This window comes from Bidens hawaiensis, unplaced genomic scaffold, assembly GCF_021521415.1.
Source record: "Bidens hawaiensis isolate Kalapana, Puna unplaced genomic scaffold, B.hawaiensis_p1.1 tig00008951_1, whole genome shotgun sequence".
Lineage (NCBI taxonomy): Eukaryota > Viridiplantae > Streptophyta > Magnoliopsida > Asterales > Asteraceae > Bidens > Bidens hawaiensis.
In genome coordinates this window covers 215,584-239,041 of record NW_027491653.1, presented here as the reverse complement: position 1 = coordinate 239,041, position 23,458 = coordinate 215,584, and the positions used below count along the sequence as shown (strand labels likewise).

At 33.6% G+C, this 23,458-nt stretch overlaps 3 protein-coding genes across 3 annotated transcripts; 2 read left to right on the top strand and 1 right to left on the bottom strand.

The window, feature by feature from the left end:
* Window positions 1-6,934: 6,934 nt before the first annotated feature.
* Window positions 6,935-11,861, bottom strand: LOC143530576 (putative methyltransferase At1g78140, chloroplastic). The gene is made up of 8 exons (XM_077026069.1): window positions 11,692-11,861; window positions 11,533-11,636; window positions 11,287-11,427; window positions 11,099-11,183; window positions 9,721-9,914; window positions 8,901-9,012; window positions 7,631-7,738; window positions 6,935-7,153 (listed from the first exon to the last, which is right to left on the bottom strand). The coding sequence occupies exons 1-8, from the start codon at window positions 11,836-11,838 to the stop codon at window positions 7,013-7,015; spliced, it is 1,032 nt and encodes a 343-aa protein (XP_076882184.1). The 5' UTR covers window positions 11,839-11,861; the 3' UTR covers window positions 6,935-7,012.
* A 4,109-nt stretch (window positions 11,862-15,970) lies between these two features.
* LOC143530629 (uncharacterized) lies at window positions 15,971-19,082 on the top strand. The gene is made up of 5 exons (XM_077026115.1): window positions 15,971-16,227; window positions 16,314-16,398; window positions 17,110-17,231; window positions 17,713-17,988; window positions 18,671-19,082. Exons 1-5 carry the CDS (start codon window positions 16,111-16,113, stop codon window positions 18,917-18,919), a joined length of 849 nt encoding a protein of 282 aa, XP_076882230.1. The 5' UTR covers window positions 15,971-16,110; the 3' UTR covers window positions 18,920-19,082.
* Window positions 19,083-19,857: 775 nt separating this feature from the next.
* Window positions 19,858-20,943, top strand: LOC143530575 (peptidyl-prolyl cis-trans isomerase FKBP12). Its single transcript, XM_077026068.1, has 5 exons — window positions 19,858-20,062; window positions 20,226-20,259; window positions 20,357-20,418; window positions 20,530-20,582; window positions 20,645-20,943. Exons 1-5 carry the CDS (start codon window positions 19,975-19,977, stop codon window positions 20,744-20,746), a joined length of 339 nt encoding a protein of 112 aa, XP_076882183.1. The 5' UTR covers window positions 19,858-19,974; the 3' UTR covers window positions 20,747-20,943.
* Window positions 20,944-23,458: the final 2,515 nt, after the last annotated feature.

The window sequence follows — 23,458 nt, the reverse complement described above, 5'->3', positions numbered from 1 at the left end:
GCGACACCGAAGAATACGACTCAATAACTCATTCCTCTAATATTAATATCTCATCTTTCTTAAATATTAACCCTACTACTAATAATGATAATAATACTTCCAACCACTTCAACCCTAATAACCTCAACCACCACCACTTCCTCCACCAACCACCACCACACCACCGTCAACCACCAACCGACACCACCTTCTTTAACCCTACTTTACCACAACCGCTACTCCGACACGACAGAAAACTAGTATCAGACTTTGCTACCTACCCCATCAACCCTAACAACATGATGCATACAACAACCACAACCACAAAACCAACCACTGGATCAGAATCATCGGATCATCATATCCATAACAACATAGGAGTAACCTTAAAGAACCCGAAGAAACGCACACGCGCCTCCCGGCGTGCACCAACCACCGTACTCACAACCGACACCACTAACTTCCGGCAAATGGTTCAAGAATTCACCGGCATACCCACCTCACCGTTCTCTTCCACCACCACCACCACACCTTTATCCCGCCGTCTTGACCTTTTCCGACCAACCGCACATAAACTCCAACAGCCGCCACCGTTTTTGAATCCCACGGTGGTGGCTAATAATATTATTGAGTCTAGTAGCAATAATAATAATAATAATAATAATAATAATAATAATAACAATAATAATAATAATATCATTGCCGCCACTACTTCTGGTGGTTACCATTTGCAACCTTCTAATATGCATGACTTCCAAAAACAACCTTCTGCTTTGCTGGATTTACAAAACCCTATCTTATCTTTTCAATCTCTTCTACAATCCAATGATTTAAATGGGTTGCAAAGCTCTTCGAAAAGCTGGAGGGACCAAAGTGACAAGTTGGGAAACTTTGAGGGGGACATTGGTCGTTCAAAGTTGGATTCTGGTTTAGAACACGTGGTTTCTTCTAGAAGTGGTGGAACTGGAGAACAAGGTAATCAAGATTCATGGATTTGCCCTTCTGGTTAATTATCAAGATTATTATTATTATTATCATCATTATTATTGTTGTTTAATAGTTTTAATTAATTTTTTTAAAGTTGTAGTGGTTCAATTTCTCATTAGTAACGAACACATAAGTATGACTTCAAGAAAATATAAGCACAAGTTATTAAAATGAAAGTATTATGATCAAATAGTTTTTTAATTTTTGAGTTATTTGGTTGTATAATTAGTAGTTGTGAGATTTGTTGAGACGTTAACTGTCCTCGAGGTTTTACAAGATATATTTTGTTTTTTATTGTCGAGTACTTGTGAATTAAGCAAGATTAAACGTTCATATTTAGCTTGGTATTATATGGTTATTGTTGAAGATAGTTGTAACAATATTCATTGACCGTTCTCAAGGTTTTATAAGATATATTTTGTGTTTTATTGTTGAGTACTTGTGAATTAAGCAAGAGTAAACGTTCATTGTTTACTTGGTATTATATGGTTATTGTTGAAGATAGTTGTAACAATATTTAGTTGTAGTGTTTCATGATAGTGAAATGTTGCTCTGGATGTTTTCAAAAAGAGTGATTCTGAATACAACATGAGACTATGAGAGTAAATTAGCCTCTACTTGATGGATGAATCGAATATGTATATTTTAGATGGTGGAGATGTATCGGTGATGGTTGTTATTAAGATGTTTTATTCGGACTGTGAATGTTCTTTCTCAGGTAGTCTGGTTATTGTAGCAAGTATAGGATATAGTTGTGCTGCATGTTGGTGTACGAATTCATTCGTGTCACCATGTAGCATTTAATACTCTTAATAATTGATGCCGTTGCATCATTCCAGCCATCTTGCACTACGTTAGATATTCTTAGTGGGTGGTATACCGTGATGGATCAGAAGGTAAATATTACTATATTAATATATACGATAGATATGATGCTCCCATACAGGGAGTGATAAAAGTACACCATATGGGATGAACAAGGAATGAGGTGGAAACTTGGTACCAAAGGAAATATTGTATGCCCCTTTTGGTGCCAATTAAAACGATCCCAAAATGAAATACATGTAACATCCCAGTACCAGGTACCTGACAACGGTTAGATTTACTCATATTATGTAGTTCTCAAAAGAAAATTTCATTCATTACGTAGCGAAAGCATTTAACTATTCAGCATACAACATAAAACATAACTTAAATGTTGTCTTTAAAGGGATGTCAATCTTTTGCATGATAGCCTGTTGATGCCATTCGTCCTAGCACGCACATTGGCACCTGCAATCAATTTGATGCGAATACTTAAAGTCAGTTACGTTGAGTGAGTTATAGTTTCACATAACGATTATATTGTCATAACTTTAACGGAACACATGACCTAACGATGTAACAAGTCATATTGTAACATATCATAATGTAACATACCATAATATAACACACAATCATAGCATTCTTACCATTTCCATGAGCACGTACATGGCTCACCGACGTTCCTATACTCACAGTGATGAATATATACAAGGCTCAACGACCTTAACTATATCCACATGTTAGTACGTACAAGGGTCACTTGCTTTCCCTATTATTACACGTAAATCCTGTGTATTCTTGAATTAGATACATGTACTCGACTATTTTACCCTTTCCATTTCATAAAATTATTACTATTTGTGAATGTGCTTAAAAGTTCATTCTTTAAAACACTGGCTAGACGTCAAAATCTTTATTTCTTTTAACGTCATTACTTGAATATGCACACCGCTCCAAAATGTAACATAAAAAGGCATGTAGAAACTCACCTGATATTGTAAACTTCTTAACTACGTTGTATGACTTCCTGATTGGACTCTTGATTGACTATAAGGTTCACACTTAAATTATCAACACTCACATCAAGCGAGATCTTCTAGTATGGCATTATACAAAGTATTCGCTTACCATAGATAGTTCTTGCTCACGCGCTTAGTTTTCGCTAAGCTCAAGTTTTTCGCATAATTACTTTGTTTTCGGTTGCCCTATTTTCGCTATTAATATATTTCGCTTGTAATAAGTGAAAACTATGCTTCTATGCGAAAACTATACATTTTAAGGCCATATGTAATGGGGCTACAATTTGGGTGATTTTGGGAGCGAAGGGGCGCAAACACCGCCCCCCGGGGCGATTTTGGGCGAAATGGGGCGGGGCGAGTTCTTCTCGTCACCTGGAAGAAGGGGTGGTGGGGCCGGCATGTATGGATATGTGTGTGTTATATATACATATGTGTATATATATATATATATATATTATATTACTATTTGTAGCCCCTACGCTATTACACCCCAAAAACAAATTCTCACCCCTTGCTGACTGAGCGCCACACTGCGCAAAACGCCCCAATTTGTAGCCCCTCCACTACGCATAGCCTAATAAGTGAGAACCACTATGCGAAAACTTTCATCCTAACGCAAGAACCAACTACTGAGCGAAAACTAAATCCTAATGCGAGAACTAATAGAAAGCAAAAGGTTACACTTGGGTCGTGAAAACCCTAAATCAAGCTTCAATGGCGAGTCTGAACGTTAAATCCCTTAAATGGATCATGCTTGCAACTTTGACATTCCTTAGGGTCCGTTTTTCGCTACTATCGTGTTCCCATGTAAAACCATACATAAAATCATGATATTTTCTTGAAAACTAACCTTTAAATCGAACTTGGATTTGGTTGGCGAAGATGATGTTCCCGACTGTTTTGAGCTCGTATTCACCAGGGGTTATTTGCCAAGCATGATCCTTTACAACTTGTAATTGGAAATTAATCGAAAACAGGTATCCGAGCTTGAGTCATGCATGACTTTCTCTCTCTAGCCGCACACAAGTCATGTTATTTATACACCTCTTTTAGAAACTCACACATCCTATATACGAACGTATGGAATAAAAGTACAACAAAAGTACACCTGTACGCGCAATATACGGAGTTTGACTAGGAGTCATACGATAGTATGACTCCCATACGATCGTATGGAAACTAAAAAACAAAAACTAAAATTGATTGAGTTAGCCGTGTATGTTAAAAACAAAACGTGATGATACATGGACATGAATGCTGCATGATATAAGATATGATATCCCGTACGTACTTACCCTCGTTTTACGCAACGACACGATAAAATATTCCGACGTGATATAATATTCAGTTTATTATCTGATACGACACAATATTCCGGATGTGATATAATATTCTACATGTTTTAATATATAAAAAAGAAGGTTGCATATTGTAAAAAAAGATCGTATAGTTGGTTGTTTAAAAAACTTACAAACCCGAAGTTCATACGAAAGTTGCATATTTGAATAAAAAAGAGTTATACGATCGTATAGTGTCCATACTATCGTATGGAATGTTCCTGGACAACAGACAAAGGCTGCGAGAATCTGACAAAAGCTGCATCGTCATACAATCATATGGATTCCAAGAGTGTGTGAATAAGTTAAAGGGTATGTGAATAACCGAAGCTTTAATAAGGTTGGTGGCTAGGGTTTTATTCCTAGCATCCCCATATTTTCCTATGAGATCATTGAAATTTGCTTTCCCATATTTTCCTATGAGATCACTAAAATTTGCTTTCCCATGTCTTCCTATTAGATCATTGAATTACACACAGTTGTTCAATCTTAATCCTAATCTTATTTTCTTATATCCTTTCTAAGGAAATTTGGTCGTTACAAATTTTTTTTCAGTTTATCGTGAGGACTATATTAATATTATTATTGTTATTTTATGTTATTATTATTATTATTTTATCAGCGGCAAATCTTTATGATATTTTTTCACACGATGGCATTTTTATATATAAAAGAAAAACCATGTTGTTGACACTTTAGTCATCTAGTGAATAAAGTATATGTTTATATTTATAGTTTGCAGGATCACGTGTATTTATAATGGATACGCTATGGTTATTGATAATGTGTTCGTTATGAACTATTGATATTTTTTGGATTAATATCTTAAAATTTAGAACTTTATTATTTTTTCGTTTAACTATCTTTTCTGATAATGCTCCACCTTGGTATAATGTTAGGCCTAGATCCAATGTATCGCATGATTATATAGTCGCCTTCATATTATCGCCAAATTAAATATAAAAACTTATACAAGATAATTAATTTAATACGGTGGAATCAATGATCATATCCAACTAACTTAACTAACCATCCAATTTATGTACTTTCTTTTTTACTAAGATGTTCTCTTTTCTACCTAAGTAATTAATATATCGACCAAGGACAATATATTTATATAATCTCAGTCACTTTTAACGCAAAACTCATCTAAGTACGTAGAGACCGGAAACAAACACCGAGACGAAAATTGATGCATCAACAACGATAACCAGTTTCCGCAGTGTTGATCGATAACAGTGAAAAAGAAAATGAGATGGTTAGTCAATTATATAAATGTTTTACTTTATTTGTTTGGACTCTACTTAATATTTATTTTATATTTAAAAAAAATCCATAAATACGGCAAATATGTTTTCCATCAACGCGTTCACTTTTACTAAAGATCTATTAACCTAAGATATATTATTCAGTTTATTCATTTATAATTTTCAAAAACATCTGACTATGTAACTATGTAAGTAACAAAGAAAATTGACAAATATACACATATATGTCTTTTATTTTTTATATATATTATTAATACTTTTCTTTTAAGCGAATAATTTGATATATTTATGTTTTTTTGTTATATAAAATTCAAAAAAAACATATAAAAACACATAGGATACGTATCTCATAATATACCATTTCATAATTAATTGTTATAAAATAAATATCAGTAATGCTATATTTTATATTTATAGATAATTTTAGTATATAGTATCTTATACTCTTATATGTATTTATCAAACATATGAAACAGGACAATACGTAAACTCAATTTATATTTCTTGTTATAATTACTATTACTATTATTAGAAACCAATATTATAGGTTTTGTAACGGCACCAGTATCATAGTTCATATTTATTACGAGTAAGTTTTAGTAATACATGTAAAATAAAGTGTCACAAATGTCCATATTAAGGTTTGATAGTGTTTTTGGGTTCTCTAGTGTTGATGTGAGTTTATCATGATGGTGTATGGACATTATCATAGTCATCTTGACATCTTTACACATTGAAATCATGACCAAATATTATCCTTATGATTTTATTTAATTATTACAGAAAGTATTATCTTATGTTCACATTTATTTTACAGAAATCAACATGTAGCGTAATAATAATAAATAATAAAATTAGTTAAGCAAAGTAAAATTTCATTTAAATCTTAAGTCACTTGGAAATTCACTTAGGACCATAATTTAAAAATAAAAGGAACTAGATGGGCCATACAAACAATCCAATAAGTCCTGCTTCTAATATGGGCCATTCCATTTAAGCCTACATTCTACTAATCAACTTGGCCCATAACATCCTATGTTTTTAATTTTTTATAAACCTCACTTTATTAATTATTATTTTTTTTTTATATATATTATTTTGCTAATATACAACTTTAAAGACATAAAACTATACAAGTAACTAGTGAGACCAAAACTTCAGGTCGAATGGTCGTAATTCAGATTTTTTACATTAATTTTGACACCCCAGCGATAACAGCTTGCAAGATAATAACATTTTTAGATACTTCTTAACATAAGATTTGATTTACATATAATAAAATAAAGGGATAGTTGTTTTTAATCCCATTCAAGGTTACATTTTTTTTAAGACTGCTAGTTTTTAATCAATGATATACAATGCCTTTAAGGTAAAATATGAACATTGTTTATATGATTGTCATTATATGTATTTGTTGATGCCAAAGCATATATTTCTGGAATTTCAGTTATCATACTAAGCTTTAAAAAATATAGACACACAAATGAATATAAAATATACAATTTAGACAAGTCATTTTTCCGTGAATTATTCATGTTGTTGTACATTAAGTTTGTACGATGATACATTTAGCTAGAACCCATTTTATTTTGACAGAGATTTGACCATACAAGTATGTCTAATTCGGTTTTTGGGCAGTGATCATGATAAATCGTCCATTTCTAACATAAGTGTAATTCATCAGTCCACAATTTGAACACACGTCTTTCAACTCACTTTCAGAAAGGCAAACATGACTCCCCGATATATGCCTGTAAGCCTACAATCAAATAGTATAGACATCACTCCATTGATAACTCAGATTCTCCCTTTTTCTGAGGTGCCAAAATGGACTATTTAGATAATAGGTCAAAATAAACGTTTTTGGCTTGTTTCATAACGTGTCAAGTTAGATTGTGTTGACTCGAAATTTTTTTTTCTCTTTTAGAACTTTTTGTATACAATTAAAGTGTAAGGTTTAAAAAGTACACATTTTCGTTGAATTCGCACTTACGTCAATGAACTATATTTTTGAACACTTAAACACCCTTAAACTTATAAACTATGGGTGTTCAGTGTTCACAAAATGATTTTGATAGTTTATAGAAGATACTATAAGTTAAATCAACCCCCATTGTTGCATAACTTAAACCAGACCACATAAAATGGAACTTTTAAAGTGCTGGGAATTAATTATGTAAAGAATGACCTATGTGTTTTAAAAGTGTAGGGATACAAGATCATACTGAAGACATACCTTACGTATAGGTGATAAAAAGGGGATACGCGAATACGGGCCATCTACTATGTAGGTGGTGGCAACAAAAACTCCTCCAGGTCGTAGAATTCGACTAATTTCAGCAACCTGTGATGTGTGTAATTTGAAAATGGGTACGAAAAATACTCGAGCCAAATATAGAAGAATACAAGAAATGGGTGAAATAGATTGTAAGTCACTCGGAATAATACTTCTAATACATAAAATTTCCTAAATCAATCTACCAAAATATTAGATTAATATTGATTTTCATAATCATATCTGTTACACTAATGATTTATAAAATGATTAAAACACTTGTGACAAGAAGTATTCTATGTAAAGCCAACCTCACATGATTACCCAACTCATTAGCCACGCTTGTTTTGCGATCACTGTTCTAACAGTACAACTTGAAAAATGAAACAACTAAAATATCCACATATGTAAAAAAAAAATTTGGCATTTAGCTCAAAAAGGACTTTTAAAAGATTATTTAACTATATGAAATATTGAGAAGTCATGATTAATGGTTTCTCTATTCCTGTTGTATTTTTTGGTCTACGTTTCTTTCTTAAATCTTTGTAAAATGCATTCGCTGTTAAAAAAGATGTCCAAAATACCCTTTAAATACCATCAGTTTCTTATAAGTACCTTGAAAAACACCCAAAAATATTATTTTAGACATGTTATGCAATATTATTCAATATTCATTGTTGCCAACTACATTAGATTTTAGTCTTACATCTCCAAACTACTTTGAGAAGTATTTTTCTAGCATACAAAAAAGACGCTAATTGCAGAAAGAAATTGCAAAAATGGTCTATATGGTTTGACCATTTTGCAATGTTGGCCTAGATTTTAAAAATTGTAAACTTAATTTTAATATTTATCAGAGGTTGCACATTTAGTCCCCACCATTAATCACATTTATTTTTAACAAAAAAGTAATGTCACGTGTCATCCATGTGACTATAAATTTTTATATTTTTAAATTTGAAACTCTAGTAAATAGTAATTCAAATTTCAGAACTTTTGATTTCATCACTTTCGATTTTTAAATCGAACCTTTGATTTTATTATTCAAACAAAATGGGTTTGGCATCATATGAAAGACTATATTATTATGTTTCAGTTTTAAAATACACAACTTCTGACATTAATGACACATGTCATTACTAGTCCCTTGAAAACTAACTAAGATTAGTAGTGGAAGACAGAGTGAGTAAAAACGCATTCTCTTAATTAAATTTACAAAATATATACTTACACCGCCAGATGGTGAGGGCCAACAATGAAGAGCTGCACCAGCATGCACAGCATCTATGGCACTTGAAGCGAATGGAAGCCGTACAATATCAGCTCTAACCAATATTAACTTCCTAAAAATACATATTTGCATTCAAAAAAAAAAATTCACCGTTATTTTATGCAAGTTAAAGGTGGCAATTTCAAGTTTTTTACTTATGTATGGCGAATGGGATCAAGGACGGAACTTAATAGGGGCGACAAGGGGTTCCTGACCCACTTGTTTTTGAACTCAGAACTTCTACATATAGCAATATTATATTTTCGCTAAATATAGTCAATACACTTTCAGTATTTTTTTAAGTTCAAAAGTGGTAATATATGATCTTTGATAGCCCAAAACAAACCAACTAAAAACACTAGTTATTTTTTTGAAGGGATTTGTGGTCTTTATTTAGTGAAAAAAAAAATATAGCATTTTCGGTTTCCTATTTAAAAAATTTAAGTTCCGCCACTGGATAGGATTATATTTCACCTCTTAACATGTCAAATGAGGGAAGTTAAGAAAACAAAAACATGTCACATGTAACAAAAATATGGGAATTGTTACATATAGGAAGAGCGTTATTAATGTAATATAATCTTTTAAATCATTATATTAAAAAAAGAAGTTATTACTGTATTTGTAATCATATTTGACACACGAGTTATCGGTATTTAGAGGACACCACTATTTTGACGAGTACCAAAAAAAACAATTTTGATCGGTTATAAGCCTGTTTAATATGCCACTTCTAATGAGAAATGATCAATGTTATAGAATATGTGAAGAAGATGTATACTCTTGAGATATGCTTCCTTCATCCTTGACGAAGTCGTAACACCTCTTTAACATGGTCTCCGAAAAATCTAGTGCAACAACGAGAGAAAATAGGCCACTTTTAGCGAAAAGCCTTGAGAACATGCCACTACCACAACTAGCGTCAATGATTCGTCCCCCAATGACAGGCTTAAGATAATCATTCATCATTTCAAACTGCAAAGAAATGATAGCAAAAAAGTTTCATAAAAACGATGAATAACGATTTAAGTGAAAAGTATCATTGATGATGGTAAAATGAGCAAGTTGGATACTAAAGTTGTGTTTGTTTTTGCTTCAAACATCTGCAAGAGACTTATGTCTGCGGGCGCGCAGACATAAGCCTCTGAAGACAGTTTATTTAAAATAAGAAAAATAAAATTTGAAAACTTCTTTTATAGTTTTAAAAAATAAGCTAATATCCAACATCTTCACACTTCTTAACATCCTACCAACACCCAATGTTCAACACCACGACCACCACCCACTGTCCGCCGCCGCCACCCACCATCCGCCACCACCACCCCCGTCGGCCACAACCACTGTCCACTACCACCACCGTTCGCCACCACCACCATCCACCACCACCCGTTTGTCGCCACCACCCCCCCCCCCCTGCCACCATCATCCACCACCACCACCCAGGCCACTATCACCGCCCACTACCATCGTCCACCACCCGGCCACCAAAACTGTCCATCACCACCCGCTGTCCACCACCACCGTTCACCACCTACCACAGTCGTCTACCACCATCCACTTCCATAGTTCGTACACCACCATTCACTTCCATAATTCGTACACCACCACCAATATTTTTAGCAGTATATAGTAGTTAAATGACTTCTATGACTTCTATCTATTGTGATATATATGATATGTAACTAATTTTTCTACTTATGCAAACAATATCTAGTTTATAAAACAAACAGTATTATATTTTCATATTGCAGACCTTCAGACCACATCTTCAATTGCAGAAATAAAATCAGATCGCAGACAAATTTTGTCTTAAAAAACAAACATCACCTAGGTTCGAGTAAAACATGTATTTTATCCACAGGCCTTGGCCGGGTTAAACAAAAATACTTTTTGTTTGCATTCCATTTCTTTTATAATTGATCAATGTATCAAATATTATTAGAAAATTGTACTATATCGACTATGACATTGTTGTTTTAAATAAAATGGTTTGGGAGTTATTATATGATGCATCTTAACTTGTTCAACCCATTTGACAATATTTTGTATTACCATTAGAGATACAACATAACAAAAATCAGTCTATTCATAAGTAATTGGGTCGAAACTGTCAGCTAGCCTACATGTTCAAAATAACCGATTCGAGTCATTTGCATTACCTCTTTCTCAGGGCCCGGGAAACCACCCAATATCGAAAAGCTCTGCCGCCAGCCTCTCTCGTACAGGTATGATACTAAAGGCAGCCTAAATCAACAAATGCGTGATGTTCATGGTCACATAAGGAAACATATTATTTGTGACTTCGATCAGAGGTATAAGTTGAATTCAATATAATTAAATAAGTTACCTGAAAATCTCAGAAGAAGGTGGCATATATCCATCAGATTTCTTGGAGCCACTGGTTATTGTTAAATCAAGATGTGTTTCATTACCACTGTAAGCCTTTTTACATGTGCTACATTCTAAAATAAACCTAGGGGTAGAATCTCTACAACAAATAAAGAAAGAAAATTAATAATAACAAAACATGTATATATAAATATATATTAGATTGAATGCAAGAGTAAAAAAGAATTATAATTACAAAACTTACACTGAGAAAACTGGATCACCATTCCATATTAACATGTCATAACAAATTGGGCAAGCAAGTACTTGCTTCTTTGCCTTTGTTTGGTTTTCGTTTAAATCGGTTGCCTGCATTTAAAGTAAACAATTTTCTAAAAGCTGTTCAATTAGGCATTGAATTCACATATCCAAAATTTCTGTAAATAGATGAGTTCACCGTCGACGATAGAGGCGTAATAGAGCCACGAATTGAAGTAAAACTACTCAGTTGACTCGCTGCTGGAGCTAGCAACAGGTTAGCTGCTGTCACTGTTGGCATTTGAGTCTCCATCTTTGCATGAAAAGTAGCTCAAGTTAAATGGTATTTATAATTGGCACAGGATACTAGTTTTCTAAAAATCCGACCCGGCTTCATTTCAAAATGGTGCATTAAGAAATTGATTAACTTAATGGACTTAATGTTCACATTAAGGAGTAAGTTTCGTCGGCACATTGTCACGAAAATGCGCATTACTAAAAGGTTGGCCTGACGCAACATTTATTATACAAAAATAATTGCATCAGACAAAGTTGTATTTTACCTAATGCAACATTTTTTTTATTTAATGCAACTTTTTCCAAAGATTTGTCTTGAAAAGATTGCATTTGAAAGAAAACAGTTGCCTTATGTAACAAAAGGTTTGATTATGCCTAATGCAATTTCATCTCATGCAACTGTGTTTGTAAAATAAAGGTTGCATTAGGCCAAATTTTAGTAGTTAGCCAAGATAAAAAAACCGAATTTGTTTTGGAAAAATATAGTTTGATTGTTGATTAACGAAATAACAACAATACTACTACTGATAATAATAGTTGACAGGATAATAACAATTTTAGCAATTACTAAGAAAATTATTTAGTAAATATAAGCATTAAGTAAAATAAACTAAATAGTATTGAAATGTGTAACTATATTTTGCTGATACAAAAATATGTCTTATTTTGAATACAACTCAAAGTCGGTACCATATCAAAATGTCGAAACCGAAAACAAGTAAAAAAGAAAAACCAAGTATTGTCCCAATTATGACGGTACAACACCGATTCGGTACCACTCATTCTATCTAAGAGCGTATTTAGGTTCTCATGATGTGTGACATATGCTTATACACGTAGGTGTAACATGTTTTTACATATTTGGGTGACAAATGATAAAACACCGTCAGTGAATAGTTGCGAAGACACCATTAGGTGATATATGATAAATTATTGCCGGGTAAACATGTGTTAACATTAAAAACTATGGTTTATTAAAGTAATGTTTATAGGTAAATAACAAGTGGAATAAACAAGCAAGCCCCTATAAGTTGGATCGAACATTATGTTTATCACACTTTTTAGTTGTGTAACGTATGGGTTAATAAAATAAATAGTAACACAACGTTCTCAACTTATCATATATTTAACGTGAATTTAAGAAATTTGTTTATCACATTACTTTAAATGATATAAAAGTTATAGTCGATCATTTTAGGCCATAATTCATGGCATAATAAAGTAGAGATAAATGAACTTTCAAAAAGGAATTAGCACTAAATATTAATTATGAAATTGGAAACAAAAAGTTAGTTATACCGATAATAATCTACTATCAATTCAACATGCTTTGAATGGTTGGAATTGCCCCAACGCAAGTGATATGTTGAAACGCTTGTGGCATGAGACAAGACACTTATCCGTGCTAAACACGATCTATGTGCATACATGATTTTTTGAAAGAATAAAAATATGATTAAATTTTGTTTATTTTAGAAAATACAATGTTAAGTATAGTTATCGAGTAACAAACACTGACTTGGCCTAGTGACAAATATATATAATATTTAACTAAAAAGTTGTAAATTTCAGTTTAACTCCAAACACGTTGAAAGGGGAGTATTAAGTTAAAAAGATATAGTTATCAAGTAAAGAAACATATAAAATTAGTTGCCCATAAAATCTTAGTTTAATGATCTCTAACAAATTGTTAAGTCTTGTTTAAATTACTACCACCACTACAGCCTAGAATTAATTTTTTCCCTACCCCAACTCTACGAGCGTAGAATTAATTCTTTTATTGAACCCTTGATTTCGATTTCACACGGTAGTCACCTTACTATCCTATCAAAGTGGGAATGATACGAGCCTGAAATTAATTTTAAGTTAAAAAAATCAAAATAATATTCCATTTTGTTTAAAATGATCGATACATGCAAGTTCAGTTTTGTTTGAGTTTTCAACATCCTGCAAGTGAATATATATTTTTTTTTAATTATAATTTATATATCGTCATTGTGAAAAAAATGTATTTTCTAAATTAGCAAAAATTAAAATCGTAAATTTTTAAGTACATTTTAGTGGATTTAATTCATAATTTATTTTAAAGTTATACAATTTTACATTAAATATATTAATGAAGCATTTTTTTTAAGTTAGGAAATGCTGCTAATAATTTAGAAAGTATCCAACCAAAATAAATTTAATGAAATTAAAAGTGGTCCAAACACATTGGCCAAACTATTAATTAAAAACATATTATGCCAACACAACAACTAAAAGTTCAATATATGACCCAAGATACTTCCAACATATGGCTAAATTTAGTTCCAAGTTCCAACATACGATTGCAAGGTGTAAGCCCAACGACAACAAGTTAAAGTAGCTAAGTGTACTATATTTAGCATTTACAAAATGACTAGGTAAGATTTATGTATATGGAAAATTATCGAGCCTTGCCTATGCGGGTATTGAGAATACCGGTGAGCCTTGTGCGTACTGTAATGATTAGCATAGGGAAGATCGATGAACCTTGTATGTGATGTGACATGTGAGTATAAAGAAAGCCGGCGAACCTTATATGTGTTCTATCACCATGAGTTTATGGATGGGCAGTGAGCCATCTATGCACTCATCGGAAGGGTAAGAGTGTTATGATTACATGTTAATTACTTTACGAGATGTTATGTTTATGATAGGTAACATTATGACTTGTTACGTTGAGTCATGTGTTACATTAAAGAATGTGGTATGATAATATGATGTTTATGTAAATTTATAATTCACTCAACGTACTTGACTTTACATATGCACATCAGGTTGATTACAGGTGCTTATATAATAGGACGGAGGGCATCACTTGGCAATTCGGAAAAGATTGGCATCCCTATTTATGTTATTTACGTGTATGTTAAAATACAAGTTTATGTTCTTATTCGACACATAATGAATGTTTGAATGTTTCTGCCACACTGTTAATGAAATCTGCGTTTAAAAACTATTTATCATAAGCAAATTCAACCAATGTGAGACGCTCGGTTACATGGTCTTACAAGTTTCATATGGTGCAAAACGTAAGAAGTGACTAATAAAAGTAATCAAATCTTGTTCATGATTCACGAATATGTTATATACTCGTAACTTATATTCCTTCTATGAAAAAAAAACTACATAGTGAATATTAAACGACTGGTTTTGTTTACACAACTTTTTGTCAAACCGACAGAATTGGAAATCGAACCATACATATTTTAAACCTTTTAAACATGTCGGTCGTTCGATCGATTTCGACGTATTTAAACACATGGACCGATCTAGCTAACAAGTGGGTGGTTCCAGGAGTTTTGAAATAATAGTGTATTGATATATAGAAAATATTAGAATGAACCACCTTATAAATTAAGAAGGAACCACATGATTTACAATACATGCGCTTGTCTAGCTGGTAAGTTGGTGGTATTGTAAGTTGGATGTCACAGGTTTGATCCCATGCACAAACGATGTTTCAGATTTTTTTTTTAATTCAACCTAGCTTATATCAATATTGGGTTTTATAAAACACACAATTACACAAACGCATGCATCTCTCCCCTCTTGACGTCTTCATACTCCGTTGACGCACACCACTACCAAACCAACTTTGTTAACCGTGGACCACCGCATGACTGTCGTCCTCGACCACCGCTGCCGCTTTTTAGGCCGACCACACACCATTGTTGGTCCGTTGCTTCTTCCTCCTGCCTTGCTACTATTCCTTGAATTCTTCCACTGTGAATGTAAGTTTAGATTCATTTGTTAAATGTTAATTGTTTTTGATGTTGTTAATTGTTAAGTTATTTGTTACATTTTAGTTTCAATTTGTTAGTTTGTAATTGTTGATTTCTAATGACGATGTCTTTTTATTATTTTATCGTATTTTTATTATGTAATGAGCTTTGCCCGAACTATCGAACCCACCCGAAATTTTATATCCAACTTTAAAAGTAGCGCACCACCTAAAATAAATTTATGGATCCGTCACTTTTAATAAACATCTCATACAATAATCATATACGTGTTGATCGTGGACATAAAGATGTGGAAACTTGACTACTTGAGTGACTGAAATTGTAATATTTGACTACATAATTGGATTTAGAATGAGAGAGAACACTCACTAGTGACTACTTTGTAATCGTCACAAGTTCCAACACACATCACGTTTCTACTTGTACATCATATAACCAACCACACGACGTCGCATTGAAGCACATCATCTTTCACTTTTTGGTGTGTTCACTTCGAAGGCACAGTTCAAAGTTGAAACCAAATGACGTCCAACACGCCGGTGAGGAAACCGCACACGTCCACCGCAGATCTGCTAACATGGTCGGAAACTCCTCCCGCCGATTCCACACTCACCGCACCTGCTACTCGCTCTCACCAGGTATGTATGCTGCACTTATTACATCACTTTCACTTTTTAACCTAATTTAGTGTTTGTTTTCAAAATTAACCTATTATTTAATGCAGCCGTCGGATGGGATTAGTAAAGTGGTGTTTGGAGGTCAGGTTACTGATGAGGAAGTTGAGAGCTTAAACAAAAGGTTCCAGATCTGTTACTTTTGTTAATTCTGTTCTAATTATTGTTGCTGTTGATGCAATTATAAATTATTATTAGTTTTTCATTTGTGATTGATCTGTTACCAGATCTAATTAATTTGCTTTTACTATTAGGTTTTCGATAGCTGATATCCATAATTTGATAGTTTGATTGCCGCCTGAGGTTCGATTGTGTTTCTATGATAGCATCAGATTTGAAATTTGAAAGTGTGTATATAATTATATATAATGAAGTTTTTTTCGATGTTATGTGAAAGGATTTTTGACAATCACGGTAACAAATTTTTTCTATAGCGGTACCTTTTGAAGTTTTTCATGATGAAGTTTTATTATTCATTAAAACAATGCATCTTCTTTAAGGTGGAGATGATGTCTATTGTTTTCTTTGATAGCATTTGTATAACATGTACATACTTTCGTTATAATCAAAACAAGGACTGCATCTTACAATGTGTGACCATGCATGCACTACCAGCAACTATATAAATGCAATTACATGAAAGGATTCAATGCAAGTAATGATAAGCATACGGCCACTGCTTAATATAATCTTTGCAATTTGATTTGTGTCACTCACCGTTTATTGTCAACTAGACTACGATAATGTTTTATTGAATTGTTTTAAATTGTGGTTAGCAGTGCAACCTTTTTTTTTATCTGATTTTATTCTTTTGATTCAAGGTTGGGCCTTTTTTCGTCATTTCAGGGTACAAGTTAAAGGAGATCACTGGCAGTGGAATATTTGCAGCCAGTGGAGAGACTGATGTAGAAGAGGCAGATGCTGCTAACTCAACTCAAACTAATAAAACTGGAGTAAGAATGTATCAGGTAACTAGTTTATACCCTCAATGTGCAAATTTATTGATCATATTTCACTATATAGAGTTAAGAAAATGCAGTTTTAGTCCCTGTGGTTTGACCCATATAATTGTTTTTTTTAACTATTTTTATATATGTTGAGAAAAACCTTAAACGAACCTAAGCTTGGCTCGAGTTCGTGTGCAGTACTTTAAATGAGCCAAAGCTCAGCTCGAGCTCGGCTGTGCAGTGTGAAATTACTACATGGAAGTCTAAAATAACTAAAACGTAAAAATACACAAGGCTCGACAAGCCTAAGCGATCTTCCCATGCTAGTTTCAGGCTCAATAAGGCTTGGCTTTTTCTAGCTTTATATCGATCCGGTCTCAAGTAGCTCACGAGCATCTCGACTCGTTGAACTCCTAGACAATAGCTTTAAGTGTAGACGCATTTTGTCCTTGATTCTATATTCTTACACTATTTTAATCTAACCAAACGTTTTTTTTATCAGCAAACAGTTGCTGGGATCAGTCACATTTCATCTGGTGAAGAAGAATCAGTGTCTCCTAAAAAAGCACTTTCTGAAGCTAAGCAGCGGGAACTAAGTGGCACATTAGATAACGAGTTGGATTCCACATTGAAAAAACAGTTTACAAATGCAAAGAACAAGGAGCTCAGTGGACATAACATATTTGCACCGCCTCCTGAAATTCAACCCCGCCCGTTAACTGCCCGTGCATTGGCGTTAAGAGAAAGCATAAGCATTGGTGAATCCACTCCAAATAATGTACGTGGTTCTTTTATATCTATTTCGGGTTTGAAAGCGGTTTTGGTTCCTTCAGTTTTACCTATGCTTGTTAATAAACCAATGTTTGTGTTCTTTCTTTTAGCTTTAACTGAACATACGATTAAACACGAAGACTAAAATGAACAGGGTTTTCTTGTTTGTGTTTGTTCGTTAAGAAGATGAACGTGTTTGTTTATGTCAGTTTGTTAATATGATGAACGAATGGTTGACAGACGTAAACAAAACATAACTAAATATATATTAATGAGCATAAACGAGCAAACACCAATTAAAAGTAAACGTGAACATAAATTTCTAGGACCTAAAAGATTAAGAAAACTAGACTAAGTTGTAAATGGATGATATTTTTAACTTCATAAACTAGAGTTACTAAATTAAATTGTAATTGGTCCAAAACAATGAATTTGGGCCTCTACTTTCGGTTTGTTTACAGGCCTCGCTTTTACCATTTGAGTTTGGTAATTTTGGCCCACAAAATGGCTCAAAATAATGAGTTTGGGTCTGAAACTCTGGGCAAATTTTTTTTTTGTTAATTAATAATTAATTTGTTATTAGACATTTGGACCTAAATTTTGTGGGTACACCATTTATTAACGGGTCAAAACGGGTTCGGGTTGGAGCACACTTATGTTAATTGACAATGATACCCTTTGTATCTCAGACAAATGCTGGAGAACCCGCGATCAAGACAGCCAAGAAGATCCAGAGCCAGAAGTTCACAGAGCTTTCAGGAAACAATATTTTCAAAGGTGACGAGGTGCCAGCATCAGCAGAAAAGCCGCTTAGCTCAGCGAAGCTTCGGGAAATGAGTGGAAGTAACATCTTTGCTGATGGGAAAGCGGAATCTCGAGACTATCTTGGTGGCGTTCGCAAGCCGCCAGGTGGTGAGAGTAGCATTGCTTTGGTTTAGGTTCTAACATATTTGTTTTGGGTTTTTTATGTGGCTGGTAGCTGGTACTTGCTAATGACATTAATATGGATTCGACTTCGGGTTTGTGTTTACTTTTAGCCGAGTTGGTTCTGATATTGTGGGCTCGGACGGTGTACATTATATCTGTTGTTGGGCCGTGGGTTGTTTGACCTCTTGTGCTATGGGCCAGTTAAGGGGGATTTGGAAGTGTGGCTTTTGGAAATGTAGTCTGTGGACCAAATATGTGCACCCACAGTAGGCTTATTAGGCTGATTGTGTTCTTAATTAATAATTATGTGTTGGTGAACTGAAATAATTGAGTCTGAGTTCTGTTTAATATTCAAAGGTGCAATGCTGTTTTTAGGTGGGTTTAACACAGTGTGACGTTTGTAGTTCTGATTTGGGTATATTTGTCTAGTGTTTGTTTACCTTTCACTTGCACCAAAATATGGTTTAATTTGCTTGAAGTTTCAAAACAATCATCTTACATCCTTAATTCTTATGATGTGTTTGGTTTGTAGAGTTAGTTCACTGTAATTGATGTTTGTATTTCATTTTTAATGTGTTTGGTTTGTAGAATTTAAATGTCATTCTTAATATATTGTGCTTTGTTAATAAAAGAATCGAAGTTAATTTACTCAAATTCATTCCTATAGAGGAATTTAAAATTCTTTTCAAGTTATGATGTAAGTTTACCAAATTGGTGGGGAAAACGGCCACTATGGGCACGGCCGGTTCAACGTACCTAAAACTAACTAAAATGTTGAGGTCATTTTCTTTATACATATAGCGCTTGAGAGTATAAAAGAATTATAAAATATAAATGATACGCATATGAAACAATCATTTTTATCTTGTGACATATAAACGAGTTACTAATTCTAAAAAAAATAAAATTAAAATTAAAATGTAGGTGCTCATTTGGTGTAGCACGTGTATATCACGTGCAACCATACAAATCAATCCAACCCTCATTCTCTACAGTATAAAAACAGTGGATCTGCTGCAGTCGCCACAAAAACACTCAGGACACAAAGCTAACGAAATCACGAAAAATGGGAGTTGAGAAGGAAGTAATCCGTGCCGGAAACGGCCCGAAGCCCGTCGCTGGCCAAAACGTCACCGTTCACTGCACTGGATACGGTAAACTCCAGTCTCTCGTTTCCTTTAACAATCAATCTAGTTGCTTAGTAATATAATTGAAGCTTCTATGTTACTTCTGCCTAATAGATCTTCACGGATTTATGTGTTTTTATTCATTTTTTTCCTAATTTTCTGAAATTTCAATTTTAATCTGTGATTTTAGGGAAAAATGGTGATCTGTCTCAAAAGTTTTGGAGGTTAGAACTATATATATATATATATATTTTATTTTTAAAGTCATAATATATTGTTATATACTTTTGATGTTTAATTATTATTATTTGTAACTGTTAGCACAAAAGATCCAGGGCAGGAGCCATTCACCTTCAAAATTGGCAAAGGTCAAGTTATTAAAGGTAGTTTGTTTTGGATGCTATATTAGTTGATAAATATAACAAAGTTTAATGATTTTGTTATGAAATGAAGCTATGTAAGTAGTGGTTTTACAAACATTTATCAATTTGCAGGTTGGGATGAAGGTGTGTTGGGGATGCAATTGGGAGAAGTTGCTCGGCTAAGGGTAATAATTCTAATAATAATAATATCATAGAGCGCGTGTTTGATACGAATTTGATATTGCAGTGCACTCCTGATTATGCATATGGAGCTGGTGGATTTCCTGCATGGGGCATCCAGCCTAACTCAACTTTGGTTTTCGAGATTGAAGTTCTTCGTGCTCAGTAAGTTAAGTTGCTGCTAAATGTGAAATGCTGCACGGGTTCTTGATTTGGTACTATATGGACTTGATGTTATAAACTTGTTATGTCTGTAATGCTTGTTTATGGCGTTTGCTGTGTGTTTTAGTTTGTGATTTTACGGTTATGCACTTTCTAGACCGAAGTTATTTTTGGAGAAGAATAAAAGACCAGCATTTATGACCAGACCATTCGTCTTGTTTCGTGGTTGCTCAGAGCCTTATGAGCATGTGTCTTGTTTTGTTTATACCACTAACTCACTAACGTTTTTGAATTAACAAATATACATGTTATGTTTACGGGTTTAAATAGTTTCAGTTGCTAACAAGACAAGTGCAATGGAACTGGTGGATAACTTCAATATATCAGTTGCGTGATTTATTAAAACAATGATAATATGATGGACATGGTCAAGACTCATTGACCGATAAACGGTGGTTTCTTTCCTTGGTGATTACAATGTATGTATAGCCATTGTTTTCTTGAAAATATTTGGGTCAAATCACCTGCAAATTTAATACTTTAGTTACCTGACTCGGTCCGAGGAATTCTTTCGGTGACTCGACTGGAAGTACCTTGATGACCAAAAAATCATTTAACCCTAGCTTTCACCTTTGTGAATGCGGACTCTCTGTTCTTGATTTTGCTCGTTTTGTTCTTACTGCTGTAGGACCGTAGGTTGCTGTTAACAATGATCAAGATTCGTTTCGTTTAATTACACTGTGATATCAATCACTTGAATATTTATCAAGCTTCATTTAAAACAGCCATGATGAAGAAAAGTACCTTTTAACATTAAAAAGAATAAATCTATGTATTTGTTCACTATTTAGTACAAAAACTAGTTTTTTACCCCTAAATTATTATACCCTGATATACCCTTTTACTCTGTTCACTTAGGCTACAGTATGAGTCTCAAAACTGAATACATGTAAATCTACTGCACGAATTCGTGTAATATCTGCTGTCCAGTCTTCCTTTCACAATCTAAAATCCGGGCCGTCTAGTCTATCCCTTTCAAAGCCTCTCCCCATATTTCAAATAATGAAACCCGTTTTGAGTACACTCTTTCATCAATCGGGAAGTTCATGTCACATCATGTCTTCTCTTAAAAAAGTTATCCTATAACTATCGGTGATTCTCTTAAATCATTGTCAATTTCTCTCCATCTTCTCGACCTCAGTACACACATGTCACCCTATCACCAACTATTAATGGACCATCCAATATGTTTCGGCTCTCTTACAGAGCTGATTGGACCCGATTCTGTTTGTTAGAATTTTATCGATTACTTTTTATATGACGACTATTAATCAGCATTAACTTTTGATGTAGTGTCATTGGATTTAGGTAAAAGAGCGATGAACTAGGAGTTACAACCTTTGTTTCGGAAAAGATATCATCCACCATATTCTTGAAGAAAGGTTGAAGTTTGACCAAAACTCTTTTTGACTAAGCTAAAAGCAAAACCAGCATACTTAGGTGCACACGCACCAAATAACATTATTGATTTCTTCAATGGCAATCGGTTGTACAAGCATCCGCCTTTTGTTCACTATTGAGTTGTCTTCAAAACCTGCATTCGCCTTTGTCTCCTCCAGTCTTTCATGTTATCCATAAGCGAGTTCAATAAAAGCGCCAACCTTTGACCCCCCCCCCCCCCTTTTCCCGCGAATGTAGTTGCTTAATTGCTTTGCCACGTCTAAACCTTCACACTTATCAAAGTTTTATTACAGTAAGGGATGTGTTGATTGGGGAACTAGATGAAAGAATTAGAGGTGTGCACGAAACTGAAAAAACTGAACCAAAACCGAAAATCAAAAAAACTGAACTGAAAAAACCAAACTAAGTTATAAACCAGCGGTTCGGTTTTAAACATCAGCAAAAACCAATATTGGTTTTGATTTGGTTTTGTATTTTGTTAAGAACCGAAAAAACCGAACCGAACCAAATAACCAAAAAATCGAAATAACCATAATATCTTAACCCTAACCATTTAACGGTTAATAACAAATATTGATTTCTACATACGGTTAATAACTAACAATACAAGTACTTTTAGTTTTGATTTTGAATTTTAATTTTAAATATATATCTTTTATTAGCTTTTAATATTTGAGATCCAGTGTATAACAAAGACTATTATGTCCAATTTCAATATTTTGGTTCAAGTTTTTTTTGGCCCAAAAGTTTTGGCTCGATTAGCAAAACCAAAAAAAACGCATCTAAAACGAACCGAACCCAAAAACCGAACGGTTTTAAAAAATCATAATACCAAAAGTTTGGTTTTCGGTTCGGTTTTAGTCAACTACACCGAACCGCACCACGCACACCCCTAGAAAGAATCAACATTCAGTATTATGGATATTTCTTGGAGATAGTAATAATGGATATTTCTTGGAGATAGTAATGAGGTTCGGTTTCATTTTTGACACCAATAACACCATGAATTTTAATTCCTCCGTTAGGATGATGTGGTTATATCAGGTGACGGCAGTAAACAAAACAAATTTGACAGAATGTAGCTAGTTTGCAACAAGTCTAAGAACAAACGGCCATACAATATCTCTACATCATATCCATTTTTAAACAATGAAGTATAATCAGAAGTCTTAGAACAACCGGTCACACAAATAAAGTAGTTAATAGAAAGGGTGTTAATGTGCATTTGAACGAAATACAAGAAAATACTGGTTTATTG

What these genes read in the sequence shown, in the direction of transcription:
- LOC143530576 (XM_077026069.1), bottom strand. Translation starts at nt 11,838, where the DNA reads ATGGAGACTCAAATGCCAACAGTGACAGCAGCTAACCTGTTGCTAGCT. An exon ending in TCCCGGGCCCTGAGAAAGAG is followed by an intron (nt 9,915 to 11,098) that starts GTAATGCAAATG and finishes ATTTCTTTGCAG; the next exon opens with TTTGAAATGATGAATGATTA. An exon ending in GAAGGAAGCATATCTCAAGA is followed by an intron (nt 9,013 to 9,720) that starts GTATACATCTTC and finishes ATGTATTTTTAG; the next exon opens with GAAGTTAATATTGGTTAGAG.
- LOC143530629 (XM_077026115.1), top strand. Translation starts at nt 16,111, where the DNA reads ATGACGTCCAACACGCCGGTGAGGAAACCGCACACGTCCACCGCAGAT. An exon ending in CTGGAGTAAGAATGTATCAG is followed by an intron (nt 17,232 to 17,712) that starts GTAACTAGTTTA and finishes TTTTTTTATCAG; the next exon opens with CAAACAGTTGCTGGGATCAG. An exon ending in GTGAATCCACTCCAAATAAT is followed by an intron (nt 17,989 to 18,670) that starts GTACGTGGTTCT and finishes TTTGTATCTCAG; the next exon opens with ACAAATGCTGGAGAACCCGC.
- LOC143530575 (XM_077026068.1), top strand. Translation starts at nt 19,975, where the DNA reads ATGGGAGTTGAGAAGGAAGTAATCCGTGCCGGAAACGGCCCGAAGCCC. An exon ending in CGTTCACTGCACTGGATACG is followed by an intron (nt 20,063 to 20,225) that starts GTAAACTCCAGT and finishes CTGTGATTTTAG; the next exon opens with GGAAAAATGGTGATCTGTCT. An exon ending in CTGTCTCAAAAGTTTTGGAG is followed by an intron (nt 20,260 to 20,356) that starts GTTAGAACTATA and finishes TGTAACTGTTAG; the next exon opens with CACAAAAGATCCAGGGCAGG.